Source organism: Pocillopora verrucosa, chromosome 11, assembly GCF_036669915.1.
Source record: "Pocillopora verrucosa isolate sample1 chromosome 11, ASM3666991v2, whole genome shotgun sequence".
Lineage (NCBI taxonomy): Eukaryota > Metazoa > Cnidaria > Anthozoa > Scleractinia > Pocilloporidae > Pocillopora > Pocillopora verrucosa.
In genome coordinates, this window is record NC_089322.1 from 14439344 (window position 1) to 14451435 (window position 12092).

At 38.2% G+C, this 12092-nt stretch overlaps 2 protein-coding genes across 2 annotated transcripts; one reads left to right on the forward strand and one right to left on the reverse strand.

Annotated features, from left to right (window-relative positions):
* Positions 1-2992, forward strand: LOC131794533 (BLOC-1-related complex subunit 6-like). The gene is made up of 2 exons (XM_059112049.2): positions 1-239; positions 1639-2992. Exons 1-2 carry the CDS (start codon positions 131-133, stop codon positions 2175-2177), a joined length of 648 nt encoding a protein of 215 aa, XP_058968032.2. The 5' UTR covers positions 1-130; the 3' UTR covers positions 2178-2992.
* Positions 2993-5408: 2416 nt separating this feature from the next.
* On the reverse strand, positions 5409-7115 carry LOC131794515 (5-hydroxytryptamine receptor 2A-like). The gene is made up of 2 exons (XM_059112025.2): positions 6507-7115; positions 5409-5915 (listed from the first exon to the last, which is right to left on the reverse strand). The coding sequence occupies exons 1-2, from the start codon at positions 7113-7115 to the stop codon at positions 5409-5411; spliced, it is 1116 nt and encodes a 371-aa protein (XP_058968008.2).
* Positions 7116-12092: the final 4977 nt, after the last annotated feature.

The following is a 12092-nucleotide window of genomic DNA, read 5'->3' on the forward strand; positions in this document are numbered from 1 at the left end:
ATCGACATAATTTCCATTGCTAATCCATCTTGGCTTCTGGACGGGGGCGACTAGAACTGAGTTTAGAAACCGCTGATAAATATTACCGAAGATCTCTCATCGAGGTTGACTTTTCACGATCTTTTCACGTATGGCTGATCCACCGTCAACTTTAACTTCTGCTACAGAGCTTGCAACAAGCACTGTTGAAGATACTGCAATTGAAGACAGTCCTTTAAGAGCCGAAAACGTTGTTCAAGGTACAGTAGGCGTTTCATTCGAAGTGTAATCTCATTGGTAACTTTAAGCTCACCTGATTTACATCATGTCATAACATGTATTCTTCACCCAATAAGCTTATTTTTTCCAGCTGAGTAGGCATTTCAAGTGTTCAAAGGAAGTGAATAGCAAATAAGTGTATTTTGTTGTTATGGTACTATTGGCATGTGAAATAGCTCATCGGGCATGAGATTCCACCGAATTTCACGACACCATGTATTATCTGAGACTGAAAACCTTCGAGTAACGCCTCTTCTCCATCTCTTCAAACAGCACATTTGCTATCTAAACTAAGCAGCACTGAGAAAATTTTACCCTTAATTTGTTATGACAGTATCAGTGGCCACAAAGATGTTGATAATAGTGCATTTTACAGTTGCGTGCTTGGTTGTCAAGCCTTTCAACAGGAGTGAGGCTGAAGGTGGCCATGTTGTGATTGAGATCAGTATCTCGTTAGTATAATAACAAAATAATTTACAAGATTTGTATCATAACAAGGTCACCTTAAGTCGCATTCCTGTTGAAAGACTTGGTAACCAAGCATGCAACTCTAAAATGGACTATTAGAAACTGATAGGAAGTATTTATCTCGTTGGTAATTTTTGCCTCACCGTTTATTGATCTCAACCTATCTCATTTTGTGTGTATGTATGTAGCCAACCTGGCAATTAAAGTGTTTCATCCAGAAATAAAAGCAAAACCATTGTATCTGCAATGCCAAATCTTTCGGCTGGAAAATCCTTCCAAAAACATGTGGGAAATGTTTCTATTTATGTAGTAATTTAGATTTGACCCAGGGGTTTTGTAATTGGCTGGGTGAAGGACATTCCAAAAAAGAATTGTTGTCATTGACTGCGGCTAAAATTTTGTTTACCTGAGTGGAAGTTTTCATCTGGAATGAGTTACTCTAGTTTTGGTTTTCTAACTTTTAAAGTTACTTTGACTGATGACAGTTTTCAAGACTATTGCCACCAGAGGATTCAACCCACTTTTGATCATGAGTCTGTTACTGGACCTTATCTACCAATTATTGATAGAGAGGGTTTTAGAGATCTGATGGAAAGGGGATCCAGACTGGCAAACAGTTCCCTGAGATTCACCACTGATGAGGAGTGCAAACACAGAATGAAGTACAATGTGTTGTTTAACCTTTCACTCCCAAGATCTGATTGTTAATTCTCCCCTCCAAGTGCTCTACATTTCCCTATACATACATTTTGAGAATTTAGTGTTAGATCAAGATAACAACTTCTACCTGATAAGTTTGAGTATTCTCATCACCTGTTTGCTGGATAATTTATGGATACTATTGGGAGAAGTTACTTGTAAATCATTTCTTGGAGTTGAAGGGTTAAATTCCATACACAATCTTATTTTCAGGAACTGAATTATCAGTGGAACCAGGAGTAAAAGAAAAGGAATACACAACAAAAATTGGATCAGCCAATGAATCTAATGTTGCATTAGAAGCATCTGATGTAAAATTAGTAAAAGACAAAGTTTCAGCAGGGACAGCTGTTGATGCTTATGAAGAAATTACAAAGAGTGAAGTCACATCGTTAGATGATTGGGAGGACGTTCATAGATCATGCTTGTCGGAAATCCCACCAATTGATCCAGAAATCTTGAATGATTTAGAGATGAGAGCTAGTGATGTAGCAGGGAACTTGGATCACATGCTCAAAGCTTTAGCCAACAGTTTGAAAGCCATGTCCCAAGTGAGCACAGATTGCCTGAGTGCTTATGATACTTGTGTTGATCATGTGAGTGAGGCAGTGGATGTGAACATTAAATCTATGTACACTCTGATTGCAAGATGTGAAGAACTGAATGCAAGCCTCAAACCAGTTCAAAACTTGGCTGAACAAGTAAAGGAAATTAAGAGAACATTAGATGTTTTTGAAGCAGTTTGCAAGTGATTGTGGACTAAGATATTCTTTTACATTCAAGGCTTCAGTGTTCTCCACACAGATCTTTCTATCAGTGTTAATTTTGTATCAGGGTATCCATGCTAATTAGTTAAGGTTTGTCTACTTTCAAGAGCAAAAATAATATCCCTGCTTCTTCACTCAGTGGCTGTCATCAACACTGACCCTTTGGCCTGATTAAGAGTGACTAGTTACTAATTTCTCATAATATTATCACTGAATCATTCATTAAGGTCACAAAATGAAAGAAATGTTCACTGTTCAGGTAAAAGAGTTAATAATGTATTTTGAAATGTATGGAAACATCATGAAGAATATACATACTGATTTTAGGGTGTAAAAAGTTATAGCCTGACTTTCTCGATTTTTAGCCGAATTGATAAAATTTAGTCATGGAAAGTCTCAATATAGATAGCTCCTCTTTTTTACCATTTCAATTAACAGTGAAAACAGATCAGCCAGAGAATTTCATAAAAATTAATTTATTGTAAACCAAGTATCACTAGAAACTGTAAATACAGTAAAAAAAAAAAAGAATGCTGTACCAATACAATGTATGTCCTACAAGCATGCATGGTGATGAATTCAGTGAGCAGTTTTCGTTGCTTAACCCTTAAACTCCATGGAGTGACCAAGAGAGAATTTCTACATGCAATATGAATACAAATGTTCACCAACTGAAGGGGTTCTTGATTGCTAAACAAATTCTTGTCATCAGCATGTTAGCATGGGGAAGCATGTACAAATTTTACAAACTGTAAAGAAAGTACAAACAAAACAGAACCAGACCATAAGGCTTTTTCTTTTATTGTGTGTATTATTATTAGTGTTGTATAATAGGTTGTGGTTATTCAGTGTGGTAAATAGCACTTTGTTTCTCTCTACACAAAAAAACACAAAGACACTGACCACCACCACTGAACCCCCACCAAGTTCAGATCCACCCCAGTTCTGCTCTAAGTCAAATTATTTGTTGGATGCAGACCACAGAGGAAAACTGATCTGAAAGATGTACCTATCACAGCCCTGGAATTCCATCCAATCACAGCAGAGCACAACAGGATAAAGGTGACATGTACTCAACTGACTCCATCACATGAAGAAGACCAGCAGTATGCAATAAAAACCTCACAACCCACATCTGAAGTGACTACATTGTGAGACAAACAAATATATCATTCCATTGAAGTATTACTATTGACTGTAAACATATGGAAAATCATATGTGAACTGCAGACAAAGAAATGAATATAGAAACAATCATCACAGTAATGAACATTACTTGAGCAGTAGTGAAGATAAGGCCTAAAAAAATTCAGGCCTGTATGGGATTTTGACTCATGACCTCTGCAATACTGGTGCAGTGCACTACCAACTGAGCTAACAAGCCAAATGGGAGGTCATGAGTTCAAATTCTGTACAGGATCCCTTACCTCCACCCTCAGACAATACCCTGGGTATTTGAACTTTTCAAGATTGGTGGGTTCAAATTCTGCCCCTTAAGGCCAAAATTTCGTTCAAATGCCCCAATTTTAATTTACTAAAAAAATGGACAATGAAATCTGGCACTTGAAAATGCCAGATTTTATCATACATTTTTTTTTTAGGTAAAAATTAAGATCAGAAACTGTAACTTTCTTGAAAAGGTTTTCTTCTACACCATCTGCTCACCAAAGTGAACTTTTTACATTTTAACACCTCTATATTAAAAGATAAATCATGTTTATTCAGCCAAAAAAGACTTGACAGTTCAGGTTAAAATTCCCCACCCATTCAAGCAAAGTTCATTTTCCTCCCCTCCCCCTCCCCCCAGGCACAGATAACACTCAAATGCCAGTGGGTCACCAGGGGGAGGATGTCGAAGCTTCAAATTAATCATTCTTTTTTTCTTTCATTTGACATATTTAAGCAAGTTAACTGAACTGGAGCTTAACTTGAAAACTAATCACTTATTTAGCCTCCAAGCTCTTCATTAGAGCAATTTATCAGTGTGTTAAAATTATTTTTATTTATTGTTAATCTGTTATGTACAAGAGTGAATTAAATATAAATATATATTTTAAAATGTATGGAAACAGCATGGAAAATATACATACTGATTTTAAGGTGTAAAAGCTATAGCCTAACTTTCTCAATGTTTCACCAAATTGATAAAATTTAGTCACGAAAGGTCTTGATATGAACAGCTCCTCTCTTTTAAAATTTAAGTTACCAACAAAAACAGATCAGCCAGAGAATTTCATAAAATTCATTTACTATAAACCATGCATCACTAGAAACTGTAAATATGTAAAACTAAAACTTTTAGAACCCTTTAACTATCAGATCAAATTTGTGATTCTCCTTATTGTCAATCATACAATTCTTATAAAGTTAGTTCAGAGAATTTAGTATTAGATCAACTAACTAGCCCCAAATTGATAATTTTCTTTATTCTCATCACTCATCTGGTTGATATTGTATTGATATTGTAAAGAGAAATTCTGTTTTGGCCACTCATGGGAGTAAAAGTGTTTAACAGTTAAAGAAAAATGCTGTATCAATGCAATGTATGTCCCACAAGCATGCATGGTGATGAATTCAGTGAGCAGTTCAGTTGCCTAACCCCTTAATCCCTTGAGTGATCAACACAGGATTTCTCTTTACAATATCAGTACCATGTTAAGCAGACAAGTGATGAGAATGAAGAAAAACATCAACTAGGGGATTATCAGTTGACCCAATATCAATTTCTTGTATCTGTCATTGTTAGAATTAATGATATTGGAAAGCAACATTCCTCATTCGTTGAGGAAAACACTGAGAATTGTGTTCATGAGTATCTCAGTATTGAAATTACCTCATGTAGGGTGGAGATACTCCTCAACCAATCAACATGACTTATGATCCTCTGAGAGGTAATAAAGTCAAAATTGCCTTAAGCAGCCACCCGCAGGGAATGTCGGGATTCCCGCTTAGGACAGAATTGACTACGACAGGTTCTGTAGACCCCTTTAAGTCGGTGATATCATGTGTGTGAACTTTTCTTTCAAGAGAGGACTCACCACCAGAGATAGCTCGCTTTTACCCATTAGGATCTTCTGCACTTTGTTTTTCCCTTGTCCTAGTAAATGTCTTTTTGTTTCCTTTCAATCTCTAGCTCTTCTTCCTGGCATGAGTTAGGCGTTGAGGGCACCTCTGGGCGTGGCATTCTACAGCCCCCGTGTTCCGTGTTTTTTCCATTTAAGCCCAGGCCTCGATCGGTATCGTGTTTATGGAAAGGATGATCTCTTCGTTTTCCTGATCATTTGAAATATTTCGCCTTGTTAGGCCTCCACGCAGATCAAGTTCGCTTGCACATGCGTGCTCCATTCTGTTGTCCTTTGTTCCTACTATACCGTTATTATTACTCATGGTTCTTACGTTGATCATGGTAACAGCGTTCTCTCTAAAGTCACGAGATCCATGGGGATCTTCCAGAAACCGCCTGAGAGCGGACTGTAATCGACTATTTCGTACATAGTAAATAATCGGGTTCAATGCACTACTGAGGTAGTGAATGTAGACTGCAAAGAATGCAAGCCAGGATTGGGCCAATGAACCATTTTCCAAATCCACAATTGCGAAAAATATTGCCGGAACATGGGTAAAGAAGTTGGTAGCGATTATTATGGCGATGGTTTTGCAAGCTTGAATGTCGCGTTTCAAACGAACTTCGGCTTGTAGAGGGCTTAAGTTCATCTCAGCCCACTGAAAAATAAAAATAATAACATTACGACATTACGATCTTTTTCACGCAGATTCCCGACACCTCCCCCCTTCCCCCCCCCCCCCCCCCATTGCCTGTACCCATATAGTCTATTATTACGAGGTAGAGAGTTTGGATGGGAGGGGGGGTAGTTAGGAAGCCAGAACAAAACACTGCAATGCGCGCAGGTGGAGAGGTAGTGGAAGGGGGGGGGGGGGGGGGTGGGAAATCTAAACTTGAATAACATAGAAGTTTTAATCTAAAACAGAGCATAAATAAGCTTATAAATACTTCAAGATTTTAAATACGTCATATTGACTAGTAACTTTCGATCCTGTCATCGTATACATTTTGGTGTCAGCCAAGAAGTAAAGCAAACCCCACCAGTCCACCATAAGGGCAGACTTCTGGACCCCCCCTTCCCCGTCTTAGTAGACCAGCTGGTGATCTCACTGTACGAAGAGGCTTCGAGTAGCTTTAGTTTTACAAGGTATATTTATCAAACTTTTCACCATAATCCCTTTAGGAAACCTTCGTCAACTCAGGCATATGAAATGTGCAGAGAGTTGACCAGGAATAGGTCATTTAATTACCTCTTTCCGCCGCGATTTTATCGCGCGAGTCGTCAAGAAGCCAAGAATTGCAACAGAAATGATGAATAATGCCATGAACGATGCCACAAAATATTTTCCTTGCTCGTAAATTACCGCTCTGTATTCAGTGACATGAGCGTTTCCAAGATCTATGTTTAGAAGGGGAATGGAGACGACAATCACGAACCCGATGCCAATCAACCAGATCAGAAAAACGCACAGTAAGGCTTTTCTGTTGCTTTTCCAGACTTTGTATTTCAGGTCATAGGAAATGGCAAGGAAAATATTTACGATCATCGCCAACAGCGAGGTAAGGTTGATGGCGATGTAAACTCGGTCAAAGAAACTTTTCATGATTGCCAATGTCTTCCCTCGAAACCAACTGGCCTCTAAAACGGTGTACATCATGTAAAGAGGCACACAGATGATGGCATTGACCAAGTCAGCCAGAGCGTGGTTGGAAAGGAGAATGTTTGGAACTGTTCGTAACGATTTGAATCTGGCAACGACTGCAATAACAAATCCATTACAGCAGGCAGACACCAAAGTTAACATGGTGGTCAACCCGCTCATTATCAGCTTGGTAAAGAACGGTTTTTCCGAGTACATTTCGTTATTTTTCCTTGAGCACTTTTTATGGCTAACATTTGGTCATTCGCGCAAAGCAAATGAAAGTAAGCCTTTTTCAGGCCTATCAAACACAAAAACGGATCTCTTTCGCAAAACGTCCAGACCTTTTATTCTTGTATTTTTAAAAGAGCCCTGATTTAAACTCACAGCCCTTAAGAAACCTTTTTCCGCCCTATAATATGACAAGGAATTAGTAATCAAACACAGTTCTCTTATGCAAAACGCCTGGACCTTCCATTTTTGGATGTTTAAAAGAGTCCTGATTAAAACTCCTTAAATCCTTAAAAAAAAAAGGTAGAAATTTGATTGATTAGCTTTGAATGTGACATTTTGAAACTTTTATCCATAATCATACGCTAGATAGAGCATTCAGTTTTCTAGTTAACAGGCACAAACTACTGTCTAACGCAGGTGCCTTTCTTCATGATATACCTTTGAATCAATAAGGTGCTATCTGGTATTCATTATCGAACTATTGACCACCCACGCTCAAATCCGCCTTCAAAAATGATTATATTTTTTCAGTTTTCGACTTAACGTTTTGCTAGGTTCGTGCATACATAATTACTTTCAAATTAATCTTTGGCTCTGTTATTATTTGATTTTTGCGAAGAAAATGGTTTTGGTTATCAAGTTTATTGCCTTTTTGCACGAGTTGGTGATGTTTCTTCTTTAATTTGTTTCTTTCATACATATTGAGATTTTCACTTTTTTTTTGTTGTTTCGTTTTATTTTTATTTTCAAATAAGCTTACAAGTCATTCAAATAAAAGTGAACACTCTGCTTTCACTTGCAAAAACGTAGCTCTAAATGCGTAAAAATGAGCTTAAGTAGCTCTACAAAATTCCAAACAAGCTTTATTCATGATAAAGTCGATCACTCTAATAATATTTTTTAAAAAGCCAGTTAGTGGTAAAGTTTTTCTATGAAGTGTTGGGCTGCCGTCATCATCCGACGATTCAAGAATTCGTTTGATTCGTTTGTAGCTTCGTTCCGTAGAAATTAAACCATCTGCATAAGTGCCTGGTGACTTGTTCACAGTGTTTATAGTAATATTGAATTGTCCACCATAGAACATGGCTCCACTGAAAGGACCAGCTGCAGGAAACATCGAGGTTTTTTTAAAACGAAGCCTCTGCTTCGGCCTTCAAAGTGGTGGTTGCAGCAGAGCGTGAAGTATTGTTATTTGCGTCGCTTGCGGCATTGCATATTGAAGGCTTTGAGCTCAGTATCCTCCTCCTGAAGAAACTCATTTAAGGGGCTTTTCTAACGTAAGAAATCGTAAACTTGAGGTTTCGGCCATCTCAAAAAGCTAATTTTAATAAATAAGTGTGACTACAGAACTTCAAATCCCTTTCAAAATGTTTACACAACCAACGATGAAGCTAAGTTCCAAGTAAACTGACGGGGCAGGAAGAGGAGAAGGCGCGCAAACCCAGTACTTCTGACAGGTTCTTCGTGATTGGACGAAACGTTTCCTCCACTCGTGAAATTGTCGTTCCTCTGATTTAATTGGCTGTAAACAGCTGTGAACTGGGTTTTAAGACAACAGATTTCGTAGTGAAAGTCTCAGTATGTATAAAATAAAAAACAATTAGCACCTACTTGCATTCTGGACATGTAAGGGCAGATGTTCTTACGCAGTTTAATTATTTTGCTTGCATTGAAATGTGATGGTTGAGCTCCATCTTTTGTCGAGTTCTTTGGCACAGTTCCTTTTCATTAAGGAGAATTTTCCAGGGGAACTAAACAAACGGCAGAGGAAAAAAGAAATCCACGGACTGAGATCGCAGTCTAACGAAAAAGGCTAAAACTAAACACGATTCGCTGTGTTTCGCTCTGCTCGGTTCATAAGGGGATCATTTTCTCGTTTTTGTTTTTGCTTTTTTTTTTTTCGCCAAGAGCACACAAAAATATTTCTGAGACAAAGCTAACAGTGAGCAAGGCAGTTATTTAGAAATGGTTTTAGTCTTGTGGCGCATCGAGTTTGCCCTTTTTTAGGTCGAAAGTCGAGGATACCGGGTCGAGGGCCGAGGGGTGGTAGTTTTTATTCATTTATTTATTCAATTTTTTTTTTTTACTTTTGGGCAGAACAGCAATGGCAGGTAGTATGGCTTGGCAAAATTTCCGAAAAAACGTATTTAAAAAAAGGAATAATAGCTGAAATTCAGCGATCGCTCTTGACAGAGATTAGATATTCCAGATCTTCTTACTTTACCAATCTTAATAGCAATTTATCTGCTGTTCAAAAATATGATATTTTAGTTACTAAACCCCTTCAGGCAGCTGGTATGTCGGATGATAAAGTCCGCGGCTGAGATATTGTCCGATAAATGAATATTTGACCAAGAAGCAAAGCTTCGAGGGCAAATGTGAAATTTTGAGGACGATCTCTCAGCTGAACAATTGCGAAGCTTCTGTAAATAACACCTGTAGTAGTTCTGAAGCCGGTGGCGAGGCGCATGTAAACTTTGCGGCTTCAAGCCACACGCACCTAGTTCAACCCACCAAACTGCCAGTCTACTAATTGCATAATTTGGTCATGTGAAAAAAAACTAGCGTGTTTTTATGAGCGATAATTTGACCGGATTTACTGAAAATTTCCCTTTCAGACTCTGTATGAAGACTGAAAAACTTCAGGCAAAAGTGTCAAATTTTACCTTACGAACAGTTTCAGATTGTGAACCATTGTAAATTGTGAACTTTGATGGTTTGTCATTTTGGACAGCTCTCATCTTGCTCTGCCAATCAGATTCTGTAAACCATTCTAACACGGATTCTGATTGGCTCATTGTAGCGTGGTTTGTGAAAGTATAGAGAATGCTGACGACACTGTTGTTCGCTTTGGAAATTAAGTTTGTTTTGAAAATTGAAAGGAGTGCGTGGGGAATATAAGGAATTCCTTTTTATGAAACAAATAGAGAAGCCTTGTTCTGTTGTAAAGCACGCAGGAAGCGGCTAGAACACTCATGAAGTGGGACACGTAGTCGAGTGTTTCTCCCAATCTTTTTTCGTATTCTAGAAGCTTCCTGCGTGCTTTAGAACAGAACAGAGTGTAGTCAAGGCTTTTCTATTCGCTAATGGAGGAAAATAAAAGCCATTAAGTTGTGACGCTTGTGTGATTGTTCAGACTGTTTTGTTGTCATTTTTTCAGTTTTTTATTTAATCAATGCCTCCAAAGTGATACTAATAGTAATAGAGTTTATATTATTTATATCATAGCTAAGTGGCTCGGGCTAAAACGATTCGGGCCCAAAATTTATTTATGCAAGTGAACATAAGCTCTATTGCTTTATTAACATTTTAAAAAAATTAACAGTTAAACGCTAAAGCGTCTTTCCCTTGATGGGCATCTGGTCAGAACGCTCAAACCATTAGTGGTAACGAAAGAAAACAACAGTTTCTAGGTCAGCAATTAATACTGTAACAAGATTAGCCATGATTAGCGACATGATTTCGTCCCGGCGCCGCTCGGATTTCTTCAAGTGGCCAAGCCTGGGGAAAGGAAGCTGGCTTTGCTAATGACCATAGCAGGATTTATATACCAAAGGGGTTATATTTCACAAGTATCGTACAGAACAGAGCCTTGCTTTCTCATAAATTCCAGAGTACCACATCATCGACAAACCAAAATATTATTATATTGAAGTATTACTATTGACTGTAAATATATGAAAATCATATGTGAACTGCGGGCAAAGAAATGAATATGGAAGCGATCATCGCAGTAATGAAAATAAGGCCTGAAAAAAATCCAGGCCTGTATAGGATTTTAACTGATGACCTCTGCAATACCGGTGCAGTGCACTACCAACTGAGCTAACAAGCCAAATGGGAGGTTATGGGTTCAAAATCCGTACAGAATCCCCCACCTCCACCCTCAGACAATACGCTGGGTGTTTGAACTTTTCAAGATTGGTTGGCTCAAATTCTGCCCCTCAGGGCCAAAATGCCAGTGGGTTGTATGGGGGAGGATGTTGGAGCTTCGAATTAATCATTCTTTTTTCCTTCATTTGACATATTTAAGCAACTTAACTGAACTGGAGGTTAACTTGAAAACTAATCACTTATTTAGCCTCCAGGCTCTTCATTAGAGCAATTTATCAGTGTGTTAAAATTATTTTTATTTATTGTTAATCTGTTATGTACAAGAGTGAATTAAGCATAAATATGTACTTTATTTTGAAATGCATAGAAACAGCGTAACAGCATGGAGAATATACAAACTGATTTTAGGGTGTAAAAGCTATAGCCTTACTTTCTCAAAGTTTAACCTATTGCAGGAGATGGGCTCCTGCCTATTGATAAAATTGTTATCAGTTTAGTTTGGTTGCCTAACTCTTTAATCCTAAGCATGACCAAGACATGATTTCTCCTTACAATACAGTACCACGTTATGCAGACAACTGATGCAAATGAGGAAAAACATCAACTAGGGGATTATCAGTTGATCCAATATCAATTTCTCGCACCTATCATCGTTAGAATTAATGATATTGTAAAGCACCTTTCCTCATTCGTTGAGAAACACTGAGAATTGTGTTCATGAGTATCTCAGTATTGAAATTACCTCTTGCAGGGTGGAGATACTCCTCAACCGATCAACATGACTTGTGATCCTCTGAGAGGTAATAAAGTCGAAACTGCCCTAAGCACTAAGCAGTCACCCGTGGAGAATGGCGGGATGCCCGCTTAGGACAAAATTGACTACGTCAGGTTCTGTAGACACCTTTAAGTCGATAATATCACGTGTATGAACTTTTCTTTCAAGAGAGGACTCACCACAAGAGATATCTCACTTTTATCCATTAGGATCTTCTGCACTTTGTTTTTCCCTTGTCCAAGTACATGTCTTCTTTTTTCCTTTTAATCTCTAGCTCTTCTTCCTAGTATGAGTTAGGAGTTGAGGGCACTTCTGGGCGTGGCATTCTACAGCCCTCGTGTTCCGTGTTGTTT